This window comes from Nomascus leucogenys, chromosome 15, assembly GCF_006542625.1.
Source record: "Nomascus leucogenys isolate Asia chromosome 15, Asia_NLE_v1, whole genome shotgun sequence".
NCBI lineage: Eukaryota > Metazoa > Chordata > Mammalia > Primates > Hylobatidae > Nomascus > Nomascus leucogenys.
Window position 1 is genome coordinate 62,711,440 of NC_044395.1, and position 13,416 is coordinate 62,724,855.

The 13,416-nt window shown below is 50.6% G+C and overlaps 1 protein-coding gene and 1 pseudogene across 1 annotated transcript; both read left to right on the plus strand.

The window, feature by feature from the left end:
- Positions 1–766: 766 nt before the first annotated feature.
- Positions 767–9,732, plus strand: UCP3 (uncoupling protein 3). Its single transcript, XM_003254726.4, has 7 exons — positions 767–1,026; positions 2,873–3,089; positions 3,631–3,841; positions 4,076–4,279; positions 5,408–5,509; positions 5,986–6,166; positions 8,478–9,732. Exons 1-7 carry the CDS (start codon positions 887–889, stop codon positions 8,590–8,592), a joined length of 1,170 nt encoding a protein of 389 aa, XP_003254774.1. The 5' UTR covers positions 767–886; the 3' UTR covers positions 8,593–9,732.
- A 2,818-nt stretch (positions 9,733–12,550) lies between these two features.
- Positions 12,551–13,416, plus strand: LOC100606705 (annotated as a pseudogene).

Below are 13,416 nucleotides of genomic sequence, written 5' to 3' on the forward strand. Positions count from 1 at the left end.
ACTTTGAAAGCATTACTATACTAAATGAAAGAAGCCAGTCACAAACAAGCATATATTGGATGATTCCATTTCTAGGAAGTGTTCAGAACAGGCAAATTTATAGAGACAGAAAGTAGATTGATTAGTGGTTGCCTGAGGCTGGGGAGTGAGGGAAGGGAAGTGACTACGAATGTGTATGGAGTTTTTCCAGGGTGGGAGGGTGATGAAAATGCTCTAAAATAGATTGTGTTGATGGTTGCACCACTCAGAATATACTAAAAACCATTTGAATTGTGCACTTGAAACAGATGAATTGTATGGTATGTGAATTCTATATCAATAAATCTGTAATTTAAAAAAAAATTAGGTTGGGCGCGGTGGCTCACACCTAGAATCCCAGCACTTTGCCAGACTGAGGCAGGAGGATCACTTGAGCCCAGGAGTTCAAGACCAGCCTGGGGAACACAGCGAGACCTCGTCTCTACTAAAAAATTTTAAATTACCAAAAAAAAAAAAGTAAAAAAATTAGAATCCTAATAGTACCTATCTCATAGGATTGTGGAAAATAGTAGTAATGTATGTAAAATATTTAGCACATAGTAGGCACAAAGAAATGACAGTTGTTATTATTAAGAGACCTGAGAGAGCTGTGCCCAGCCTATCATGGGAGGCCTTGACCTTTGGACTCAAAAGTGGCAGCAGGTCCACCCACCCATACACCTTTGTAACCAAGGAAGCATCCACAGCTTAAAGGAGCTATATTAAAGCACCCTAAGTCAAGAGGACTGAACCAGATCTGGAACTCACTCACCTCCCCTCTCACCTCACTGCCCTCAGCAGCCAGCCTCTTGTCAAGTGATCAGGCTGTCAGCCAACTTCTCTAGGATAAGGTTTCAGGTCAGCCCGTATGTATAAGACCAGTGCCAAGCCAGAAGCAGCAGACACAACAGTGGATGACAAGGAGGGGCCATCCAATCCCTGCTGCCCCCTCCTGGGATGGAGCCCTAGGGAGCCCCTGTGCTGCCCCTGCCCTGGCAGGACTCACAGGTAAGACCCCTTTCTCCTCCCTCATCCCTTCCCCTCTCCCTCTCCCTTCTCCTTGTTCTCCCTTTCATTGGCGGCTTTCAGAGAGCAGCCCTGAGCAGTCAGGGCTCACTAGCTGCAGCATGTCAGACCTGATAGAGATTCGGTCCAGCCCCCACCTTATGAAAAGGGAGCTGCAGCCCTGATGAGGGTACTGTGGCAGGGCTGGGACTTGAACCCAACACCCGTGTCACTCACTCAAGACTCACACCCCCTTTGCCCTGCTGGCTGCCTCTGGTGGGATTTTGCAAATCCCCATAGACCGGAAGTGGCTTTCTTCTTTGCCTGCCCCAGAATCTCTGCGATTCCTCCAGAGCATAAATCCCTCTCTTTCCATGAGGACCCTGGGGCCCTATTCCTGAGTAGGCATGACAGGGGCACTTCTGACCTGAGGCGTGGTCCAGGTCATTTGCTGGGAGCTTTACAGAGCCCATGGTCTCTCTGCCCAGAGGGCTTCTTCAGTGGGCTGCTATGAAGGCTTTGCCGGGAGGGTGGGTTGGAGTTGGGGAGGCAACTGGTGTTGGGTAGGATGTCTCAAAATAGGGTCCTCTTCCCCCGCTTCAGAGCTACCACAGGGAGTTTTCCTAAATGCAGATTCCTAGGCCCCACCCCAGACCTAAATCAGGATCTCTGGGCTGAGGGTTGAGAATCTGCTCTGTAAACAAGCAGCTCAAGGGATCCTTGGCTCTCCCTGAAGTCTGAGACTCTCTGGGCAGTGAAATAGGCACAGCTTCAGATGTCAGACAAACGTGGGCACAAATCTCAGCTCCAGCACTTCAGCTGTATGACTACCGAAAGCCCTGGAAGCCTCAGGTCCCTGGTTTACAAAATGAGAATAATAATAGCAACTACTTGTAGCCTTATGAAGGGATCGAATCAGTCAGTGTCTGTAAAGCCCTCAGCACGGTATCTGGTGCAAGAAGCAGCCAGCAAACATTAATGGACCATGCAGACTAGAACATCCCATCCCTCAGGAGCCCCAGCGGAGCTACAGGAATGAGGGTTCCACTGTTGACTTCTTCCTCCACTGGCCAGTGGCAAAAGGCTGCCGGCTGCTAGGGGTCTAGGGGAGGCTGGAGTGAATTGGGAAGAAGATTGGGGAGTGCTGGTCTCAGGGCAGCTCCTACCTGTTCCCACCACTGTGGCTTCCCCTCCTCCCCCAGCTTGACTACTGAAAGTTCTGGAGCCCCAAGGTGGGCTTTTGACCTGAGTCTACGTCCATCCGTTCCATTTCCCATGAGTGGCTAAGAACTGCCCCTCTTGTCAAGTGATCACACTGAGGCCAAGAGTTCAAGACCAGAATAGGCAACATAGAGAGACCCTCATCTCTACAAAAAATAAAAAATTAGCTGGGTATGGTGATGCAGGCCTGTATTCCCAGCTACTCGGAAGGCTGAAGGTGGGAAGGTCACTTGAGTCCAAGAGGTCAAGGCTGCAGTGAGCCTGGATTGCACCACTGCACTCCAGTCCAGGTAACAGACCAAGACCCTGTCTCAAAAAAAAAAAAAAGGTAGGCAGTTTGATATTGGGGAGAACAGGTGCCTGAGCCTCGGTTTCCTCATGTATACAGTGCAGATACCACTATCAGCTCTGCCTACCCATGGTAAGGAGGGGAGGGAGAGGGTCAGGAGGAGGATTGCAAAATCCAAGGGATAGGAACGTGACCTGTTTTTATAGGCCAAATTCACGCAGCTTAAGTATGGCACCACCCAGGCTTCTCCCTTTCTAAAGCCCCTCCTGGGTGTGGAGGAGTTCCTGGGGGCCAGGCCAGACATCGCTCCATCAGCCTCCTCTGACCTGTCTCCTGCAGCCTCACCGCTGCACTGAAGCCCAGGGCTGTGGAGCAGCCTCTCTCCTTGGACCTCCTCTCGGCCCTAAAGGGACTGGGACCTTCCAGGACTATGGTTGGACTGAAGCCTTCAGACATGCCTCCCACCATGGCTGTGAAGTTCCTGGGGGCAGGCACAGCAGCCTGTTTTGCTGATCTCCTTACCTTTCCACTGGACACAGCCAAGGTCCGCCTGCAGGTAGGTGCCCTTTGGCCAAGGGTCATTGATCACATGGAAGGAGGGGCTAGTTCTCTCCCATATCCCCCATGACGTGTGCCCACATGCCCTTCCTCACTCAGAACCCTGACGAAGACTCTCACTCCACTGCTTAGGACCCTTCCTTGCCTCCTCCCATCACCATCCACCAGGACAAAAGAATCTAAATTCTTTGCATGATATGACAGGGCCCTTTATGGGCTAGGCCCTACTTTGTAAAGCATACAGTGTGAGGTAAAAGTAAGGAATTAACTGTGTGACCTTGGGCAAGCCACAAAGCACTTATAAAATGGGAAAAACAATCTGTCCCTCTGATTTACTCTGAGGATCAAACACCAAGCCATGTGTATAACACTGCTTTGTGAACGGTAAAATGCTGCCCAGACACCAGTGATTTCTATCGTGACCAGTATGGTTGTTCTCAGGCCCAGCCCAGGCAGGCCCAGCCCCAGCAGGGTTCCTGTGCACGCAGCCCCTTCTTGCCTTCCCATCCGAGTCCTCACCCCCTGCCATTGTCCCTCAGATCCAGGGGGAGAACCAGGCGGCCCAGACTGCCCGGCTCGTGCAGTACCGTGGCGTGCTGGGCACCATCCTGACCATGGTGCAGACCGAGGGTCCCTGCAGCCCCTACAATGGGCTGGTGGCCGGCCTCCAGCGCCAGATGAGCTTCGCCTCCATCCGCATCGGCCTCTACGACTCCGTCAAGCAGGTCTACACCCCCAAAGGCGCGGACAGTGAGTGACCAGGTCCCTGAACACCAAAGGGGTGGCCGAAAGTGTGTGGGTCAAGAGACCAGGGAAGTCTAGACTCAGAGGCAGAGCCAGGGGCAGGGGGAAGCTGGTACCAGATGCTCATGAGGAGGCTCTGAGTGGACATCAAGGAGGCGGCAGGGGCAGCCCCGCAGAGAACAGCGTGTCTTGGAGAGCTGCTTGTAGGGGACACTGGCCCACTCTCTCTGCCCCTCCCAGACTCCAGCCTCACTACCCGGATTTTGGCCGGCTGCACCACAGGAGCCATGGTGGTGACCTGTGCCCAGCCCACAGATGTGGTGAAGGTCCGATTTCAGGCCAGCATACACCTCGGGTCATCCGGGAGCGACAGAAAATACAGTGGGACTATGGACGCCTACAGAACCATCGCCAGGGAGGAAGGAGTCAGGGGCCTGTGGAAAGGTAGGTCTGGACTCCTGACGCAGGCGGCCTTAGGCAGAGCTTTCCCTCCCCTCAGGCTGGGGCAGGGACCCCAGCAAGGAGAGGACTCCCAGCATGGCGTGTTCCAGTGATTCTGAAAGAACATCACCACCAAAGATACTTCACTGACCTGCCACAGCCCCTCAAACTCAGTTCATTTTACCAGCCCTTAGCCATGTGCAGGTTGCTGTGAGGGAGCCAGAAATGAATTTAAGACACCTTCCCACGCCCAGGGCATGAGGACAGCAGAGGAGATAAGTCAAGATGCAGCTACACCACAGGCAGGATGTGATAGGGGTTGCCCCAGAGGTGGAGCTCCAGAGGCGGGCTCTGCAGAGAAGGTGACACCTAAGCTGGGCCTGGAAGACTGAACAGGCTCTAGGTATGTGGAGACAGAAGGGGAGGGGCCCTCAAGCAGGGCCCAGAGGAAAAAGAGGAGCATCAGAAAAGCACAGCTGTGAGGAGTGGGTGCAGGGAGATGCAATGAGGAAGCGCTTCCTTGGGAGCAAAGCTGGAGGGCTCCCTATGTGTCCACATGGCAGCCACTGTGATGAATGCAGGACTCTCTCCGCATGTGAACCAGAGGTTGCAGGAACGTTTGCAGAAGAAACTGACCCAGTGAAGTTTAAGGGCAGGACACCTCTTAAGTGGGGGCTCTTCACTCACTTGTTGGGCACCCTTCAGAGCTTGTCCCCTTACCTGTGAAACCAGGGGTTTGGTCCTGACAGTTTCCTAGGGCCCTGCTGGCACCACATTCTGTCACTGTTCCAAGAGCTCAGCCTCTCGCTGAATGACTTTCTTTTCTGGCTGCAGCTGGGTCTCAAGGAAGCATATTTTAATTTTGACAGCTATTGCAGATCACCCTCCAAATGTGGCCAAATGAACACAAGTGGGCCTCTCTGTTCTCTGTCTCTGAGGAAAACATGGATAATCTGAGAGTTGTTAACCCTAGAAAGGAAAATGTGGAAACTGCTCAGCTGGGGTGGGATCCTCTGGCTGAGACCATTGGAATGGGGCACTATGGCCTCAAAACTGGGGCCTGTGGCCTTGCAGCCAGGACATCCATTTCTCCCATTTCCCATTCATCCGTCGCCACCGCCTTCCTAACAGGAACTTTGCCCAACATCATGAGGAATGCCATCGTCAACTGTGCTGAGGTGGTGACCTACGACATCCTGAAGGAGAAGCTGCTGGACTATCACCTGCTCACTGGTGAGGCCCTGGGCTCCAGGCAGGCAGCCCTCCCTCAGCAGGGAGGGAACCCAGAACTCCATGGAGTGGGCACCACCCAGAGGCAACTGGGTTTTAGAAGGAGCAGAGAGAGAAGCAGTGCCTAGTAAAAAGTGCCTGGTACATTGTGGTGACAAACAGGAAAGACCCCTGGGCTGGGAGGCTGGAGACTTGGGTTCCAGTCCCAGCACCACCTCTCACTATATAGCTTTAAGCAAGGGTCTCTCACCTTCTCCGACTTCGGTTTCCTCAAACAGCCTGCATGACCTCCCACCTCTGGGTCAGCCCAGGCCTAGTTTGCCAGTACTTACCAATAGCTTAGCCCAGGGCACTGTGAGAGATATGGAAAATACTGTCCTATGCTCAGGGAGTTCACGGTTGAGTTGGGGACAAACAGTGCATACATATGGACAGAACGCAAACGCACTCCTTGATATTTGCTCGTTCTTCCTCTGCAGACAATTTCCCCTGCCACTTTGTCTCTGCCTTTGGAGCCGGCTTCTGTGCCACAGTGGTGGCCTCCCCGGTGGACGTGGTGAAGACCCGGTATATGAACTCACCTCCAGGCCAGTACCTCAGCCCCCTCGACTGTATGATAAAGATGGTGGCCCAGGAGGGCCCCACAGCCTTCTACAAGGGGTGAGCCTCCTCCTGCCTCCAGCACTCCCTCCCAGAGAACAGGGGCTTCTATCTTTTCTAATGTGGCTACCGTGGGTCAACCTGGGATGTAGCAGTGAAGAGTACAGATGTGAATGCCACAAAGGAGAAGTTTAAAAAACCATGCAAGTAAAAGAAAAAAAGTGAACCATACCTGATGGGGAGAGTTAGGGAAGCCTGACTGAGAACAGACATTCTAGGAATAGGTAAAAGTACTGCCTGTCTCCAGAGGAAGTTAGCAATCCTGAGACTTCCCGGACCTCCTGCCATGGCCATTGAGCACCACACTGACCACAGCTGGTGCCTTCCTCACTGTCTCCACACACTCCACGTTTTCTTGCACTTACTGCTCCCTCTGCATGGAATGCCTTATCATCTACAGGCTGTCAATTGTAGCCATCCTTCAAGACCAGTTCAAATGCCACCTCCTCCCTAACACTCTCAGGTGTAAATTTTCCCTCCTCCCTGGGAACTTCTGCAATGCCATTTGATACCATTTTTATGGTATTTATCACCTCTTGCCTTGTATTATAGTATTGGTAGGCTTAAATTATTCGTCATGCAAAGGGCAAGTTCCTGAAAGCAAAAGTGGCTCGGACGTCTTTTATCTCTCACAGTCCCTTGCACAAAGTGAGCACTCGATAATGCAGGTTGTTTATGATTATCACGATAGCTAAGTTACTCTATATTAGGCCTCACGCTGAGCACTTTACACACGTTATCCCAACAACCCCTTGAACTGGGTAGTATTGTCCACATTAACTAAGGAAAAGACTGAGTGTCCGAAAACTTAAGTAACTTATCCAAGATCACAAGTTAAAATGGTGGAGCCATGGCTCAAACCCAGACCGTCAGACACCACACCCAACAATGTTGTTTATCCTACTGGTAAGCTCTTAGCTTGGCCCTTTCACCTCCCACTGCTGATGTCTTCAACAGAGAGGTTTTTGGTGCCCAGTGTTAGAATGCACCCAACAAGTGAACAAGAGCTACTATATGTTCCCAAGCCTGGGAATGACGTAAAAAAACCATATTGCAATTGACAGACTGTTCTTCCAAAAAGTGCCTCTATCATTACAGTCTTCAGCTGTAGCCACTCAGTTACTGCTTTCACTTGTCCAACATTTCTGGAGCATCTTGTGAGTGCCAGGCCTTGGATTATGCTTCCCTCAAAGAGCAGCAGATAAGTTGGTGGTATTTACTGAGCATTTACTGATGCTGTGCCCTGTGCTGAGTGCTGTCCAACATTAACTCACCTAATCTGCACGACTAACTCTACAAGGCAGATACTGTTATTTTCCTCATTTTACAGATGAGGAAACTGAGGCTTAGAAAGATTAAGTGATGTGCCCAGATTGTAAAGCTAGAAACTGGGAGAGCTTGGATTTGAACCCAGGTCTGACTCCGGAGTTTACATTTGTTGTCACAATGCTATAGTCCCCATGAGAGTCAAGAAAACCCATGGCATGAGGTCAGTGCCCAAACTGAGTCCTCCAGAGCAAAGAGCCACCAGCCAGAGAAGGAGGAGAGGAGGGGACAGTCCAGGCCGAGGGAGCAAGAGGAGCAAAGGCATGGAGGGAAGAGGGCCTGGCATCGTCAGGGAATGTGACTAGCTGAGTCTGGCGGGAGCAAACGGGCCCAGGAGGTGGTTAGTGGAGGGACAGGCTGAGAGAGGGACAGGGGCCAGCTCGTGGGCTTCTCCCTGAGTTGGGAGCCACAGCTGAGGTGGGGACACTGTCTCTGCAGTGCCATCACAGCACAGCCAGCCTCTCTGGAGATGAGCTAAATCTGGTGCCACACTGTCTTCACCCTGCAAAGCCCAAGCTTCTCCATGTCCTGGCAGGGAGCCATGTTAGGGCTGGCCACCCAGGGTGTAACTGAGCCCAGAAACACCCAGCAGCAGGGTGGAGTCAGAACCGCACCTCTGACACTTAACTAGCCGCGGGTCTTTGGTTGAGCTCTTAACCTCCCTGGGCCTCGGTTTGTGAAAAGGAACCTGGCAGTAAATTGGCTGCCTTATAGAACTGTGAGAATTCGCTGCCTAACACAGTAACCTGTCTCAAAACGTGAGGTTTTTTTCTTTCCCTTACTCCGACTTCTGCCTAAATCCCCTTAGCAGAAAAAAAAAAAAAAAGAGAGAGAGAGAGAGAGAAAGACTGAAAGGATTCAGAAAATGCTTGTGATGAACAGAAGTCTGGATCCTCTGGCACTACCATTGTGTCCCGGGAGAGCACACGCATCTGTTGTGGTCTCCTAGCACTCCACCTGATGTGTTGGTCGTTTTTCTCATCAGATTTACACCCTCCTTTTTGCGTTTGGGATCCTGGAACGTGGTGATGTTCGTAACCTATGAGCAGCTGAAACGGGCCCTGATGAAAGTCCAGATGTTACGGGAATCTCCATTTTGAACAAGACAAGAAGGCCACTGGTAGCTAATGTGTCCGAAACCAGTTAAGAATGGAAGAAAACGGTGGATCCACGCACACATGGACACAGACCCACACATGTTTACAGAACTGTTGTTTACTTGTTGCTGATTCAAGAAACAGAAGTAGAAGAGGAGGAGAGATTCTGGTCTTCAGTGCCATGCCTCAAGAACACCTTTGTTTTGCACTGACAAGATGGAAAATAAATTATATTAATTTTTGAAACCCATTAGGCATGCCTAATATTTAGGCAAGAGAAAATAAGCCAAGATAGATCCATTTGGACAAAACGGAAGGTTGAAGAAGTGTATCCCCGTGAAATCTGGTTAGATAATGAATGATAAGCAGGAAGCATGGCAAGCATGGGACAGGAGGGGCCCACAATAGAGTGGGAGATCAGCCACAGAGCCTGGAGGGATGCCACCCAGCAACACAGAGCTGGCAACTGCAGCTGCACCGTCACACATGCATCATCCACCTATTTGTAATGTGTCTATCACAGACAGTCCTTTGGGATTCTAGGAAACCCAAGGAACAAGAGAAAAAACTAGAGTCTGTGCCAAAGAAGCCCTGCTGGGCCCGTGTGAGGCTGGGGCTCGTAAATATTCCCTGACGACACTGAAGAATCAACAGGACAGCCCCCTCTTTCCTACAAAATGGAGGGAGCCATCCCTTCCCTGTCCACCTCACCAGGGGTGCTATGACACGCAAGTGAGAAGCTGGGCAAGAACGCACTTTATAAAAGCAGAAGCTCTGTGTAAATCTAACTACAAGGACAATGCCTTGGGAGAGATTTTGTCGGGACAGAGAGGAGTTGCCAGGGAAGAAGGTTTGAAAGATACGGTTGTCTAGAGGTGAGACCAAAGGATCCAGAGACTTGGGGACCAGAGGTGACAGTGGATGATGTGAAGCCACAGGAGCCCCGCCCCCATGCAGCCCCTTCCCCACCCCCCCCCCACCACCACGCGCTCAATCGTGAGCACCTCAAAGGGTTGTTGGGCTTGGGGCAAAAGAGGTGGATTCCTGGGCAAGAACCTAAAGTAGCAGGACTCGGAATTCTCGGGAAATTATTATGACTCAATAAAAGAATTCACACCTTAGGTGTGGGAGTAAGAACAGCCACTTCTCTGCCTTTTCTTTCTTGGAATTGTCCTTTCTCACTTCTATTTCAGGCTTTCTATGTGTCAGGGCGGGGCCAGATCCAGCCCCACATGCCTACACTTCATCTGCCCCCTCTCACCCCGTTTAATTGCAGGCAAGTAGCTTTATTTTTTTAGGGCTCCAGCTCCTGCTTCTGCAAAAGGCAGGGTTGAACCAGACGACCGACTTCCAAGCTTAAGACTGTACCACTTTCAAATTGATAATGGGGACCCAAAATGCCACTGTCTTTTTCTACTTCTTGGCAGCCTTGTGTAGCTCTGATGATTGTCAGGACTGGGCTCAAACCTCACCCCATTCTACCTTACTAACCACCTAGCCACAGGGAATCCTTGCACACAAGGAAACACCTTTTTTTTTTTTCTGAGATGGAGTCTCACTCTGTCACCCAGGCTGGAGTGCAATGGCATGGTCTCGGCTCACTGCAACCTCTGCCTCCTGCGTTCAAGCGATTCTCCTGCCTCAGCCTCCCCAGTAGCTGGGACTACAGGCGCGTGTCACCACACTCGGCTAGTTTTTGTATTTTTAGTAGAGACGAGGTTCCACTATGTTGGCCAGGCTGGTCTGGAACTCCTGACCTCGTGATCTGCCTGCTTCGGCCTCCCAAAGTGCTGGGCTTACAGGCATGAGCCACGGCCCCTGGCCATTGCTTTTTAACCCATTTCGAATTTATTCAAAATGCAACAAGCCATCCTTAAGAGAATGCTAAAATGGGCCAGGCGTGATGGCTCACGCCTGTAATCCCAGCACTTTGGGAGGCCGAGGTGGGTGGATCATTTGAAGTCGGCAGTTCAAGACCAGCCTGGCCCACCATTACTAAAAATACAAAAATTAGTCAGGTGTGGTGGCAGGTGCCTGTAGTCCCAGCTACTCTGGAGGGTGAGGCAGGAGAATTGCTTGAACCCGGGAGGTGGAAGTTGCAGTGAGCCAAGGTTGTGCCACTGCACTCCAGCCTGGGCAACAGAGTGAGACTCTGCCTCAAAAAAAAAAAAAAGAGAGAGAGAAAGAGAGAGAGAGAAAATGCTAAAATGGTCTAATTTGCATTTTGGTTTTTTTCCTTTTATTTTTTAGAGACAGAGTCTTGCTCTGTTGCCCAGGCTGGAGTGCAGTGGTGTGATCACAGCTCACTGCAGCCTCAACCTCCCAGGCTCAGCCTCCTGAGTAGTTCGGGTGATCCTCCCACCTCAGCCTCCTGGGTAGTTGGGACCACAGGAACACGCCACCATGCCCAGCTAATTTTTTTAATTGTTTGTAGAGATTGGGGGTCTCCCTATGTTGCCCAGGCTGGTTTCTGATTCCTGGGCTCCAGTGATCCTCCCGCCTTGCCCTCCCAAACCACTGGGATTACAGGCATGAGCCACCACACCTAGCCATTTTCCCCTCATTTTTGTTAACAGTTTTATTGAAATATAATTCATATAGCATACAATTCATCCATTCAAAGCATGCAAGTCAATGGTTTTTAGTATATTCACAGAGTTGTGCAACCACCACCACAATCAATTTTAGATCATTTTCACTGCCTCAAAAACAAGCCCCCATACCCATTAGCTGTCATGACCCAGTCTCCCCATTCCCTGAAGCCCTACCATCTGTCTTTATATATTTGCCTGTTCTGGACATTTTATATACATGGAAACATACAATGGGTGGTCTTTCGTGACTGGCTTCTTTTACTTAGCATAATGTTTTCAAGGTTCATCCATGGTGTAGCATGGATCAGTACTTCATTCCTTTCCTTCATTTTTTTTTTTTTTTTTTTTGAGATGAAATCTTGCTTCTGTCACCCAGGCTGGAGTGCAGTGGTGCGATCTCGGCTCACTGCAAGCTCCGCCTCCCGGGTTCATGCCATTCTCCTGCCTCAGCCTCCCTAGTAGCTGGTACTACAGGCACCCACCACCATGCCCAGCTAATTTTTTGTATTTTTAGTAGAGACAGGGTTTCATCGTATTAGCCAGGATGGTCTCAATCTCCTGACCTCGTGATCCGCCCACCTCAGCCTCCCAAAGTGCTGGGATTACAGGCGTGAGCCACCGCACCTGGCCACTTCATTCCTTTTCATTGCTTGGCTATACCACATTTTATTAACATATATCCATTCCGCAATTGATGGATGTTTGGGTTATTTCCATTTTTTTGGCAAACGTATTTTTTAAACAATGTTTATATGTAGGTCTGCTGCTCACTTTGGGTTTTTCTTTTCACAGAATTTTTAAAAACTTTTTTAGAGATGTGGGGTCTCACTATGTGGTCCAGACTAAACTCAACCTCCTGGGCTCAAGTGATCCTCCTGCCTCAGTCTCCTGAGTAGCTGGGACTATAGGTGTGAGCCACAGTGCCCAGCTTCTTTTCAGACTCTTTAGGGAAAAATAGAATGTGTTTCCATCTTGGTAGCAATGGTTACTGCATACCTTCACTCTGATTTAAGAATTTTTGGACCAAGCTCTGCTTCTTCTCTGAGTATGGAGAAGGCAAAAGGCAGGGAGTGGGCCAGGCGCGGTGGCTCACGCTTGTAATCCCAGCACTTTGGGAGGCCGAGGCGGGCGGATCACGAGGTCAGGAGATCGAGACCACGGTGAAACCCCGTCTCTACTAAAAATACAAAAAATTAGCCGGGCGTGGTGGCGGGCGCCTGTAGTCCCAGCTACTCGGAGAGGCTGAGGCAGGAGAATGGCGTGAACCCGGGAGGCGGACGAGCTTGCAGTGAGCCGAGATCGCGCCACTGCACTCCAGCCTGGGTGAAAGAGCGAGACTCCGTCTCAAAAAAAAAAAAAAAAAAAAAAAAAAAGGCAGGGAGTGGACCTCCTCAGAGAAGTCGAGGGAAGAGGATCAGCAGGCTTCTAATCAACCAAACACAATTGCTTTGCCAGGAATATTAGCAAAGGGAACCAAAGGAAAAATTTCTGCTAAAGGTGAAAACGCTCTGCTCAAAGAAGGCGGCAGAGTACAGGGACAACCCCAAACCTCAGAAGAAGATACTAATCCCTTCATTACCCTCTAAACTGCCACCTGTTAATCGCATTCACCGGGACATTCTGGTGCCTGTAATTAAAGGCAAAGCTACACAGGCCTTTGGTGCCAGAAATAAGCTCCTGTGTGCCTTTGCCTATCCAAATCAAGAGGATTTTCCTAGCACAGCAAAAGAGGCCAGAATCCGGAAATCATTACCAAAAAAATCAAAGGTGGACAAAGGGAAATATCCCTGCGAAGCCCTGAGGAGACACATCCTCCTGAAGTGGCTCTTCCCCCTGGGGAGGGGTTGCCTGCCCTAGAAGAGTCTGCTGTTCTCCTTGAGGGAGTTAATACAGTTGTAGTGACAACTTCTGCCCCAGAAGCTTTGCTGGCCTCCTGGGCCAGAAATACAGCCAGGGAGAAGGCAACAGAAGCAGTGGGATCTCCACATGAGGCCCATGGTGTCAGGTGGCCAGTGTACATGGGAGAAGTCTCCCTGCAGACACAGATGGTTGGGTTCACCTCCAGTTTCATGCTGGACAAGCCTGTGTTCCAGAAAAGCAAGAAGGGAGAGTGAGTGCACTCTTTTTGCTGCCTGCCTCCAATTTTCCACCCCCATACCTTGAAGACAATATGTTGTACCCCAGATACGTTCACAGGTACAAGGTCTTAATAAAAAGCCTCCGGTGGGAATAG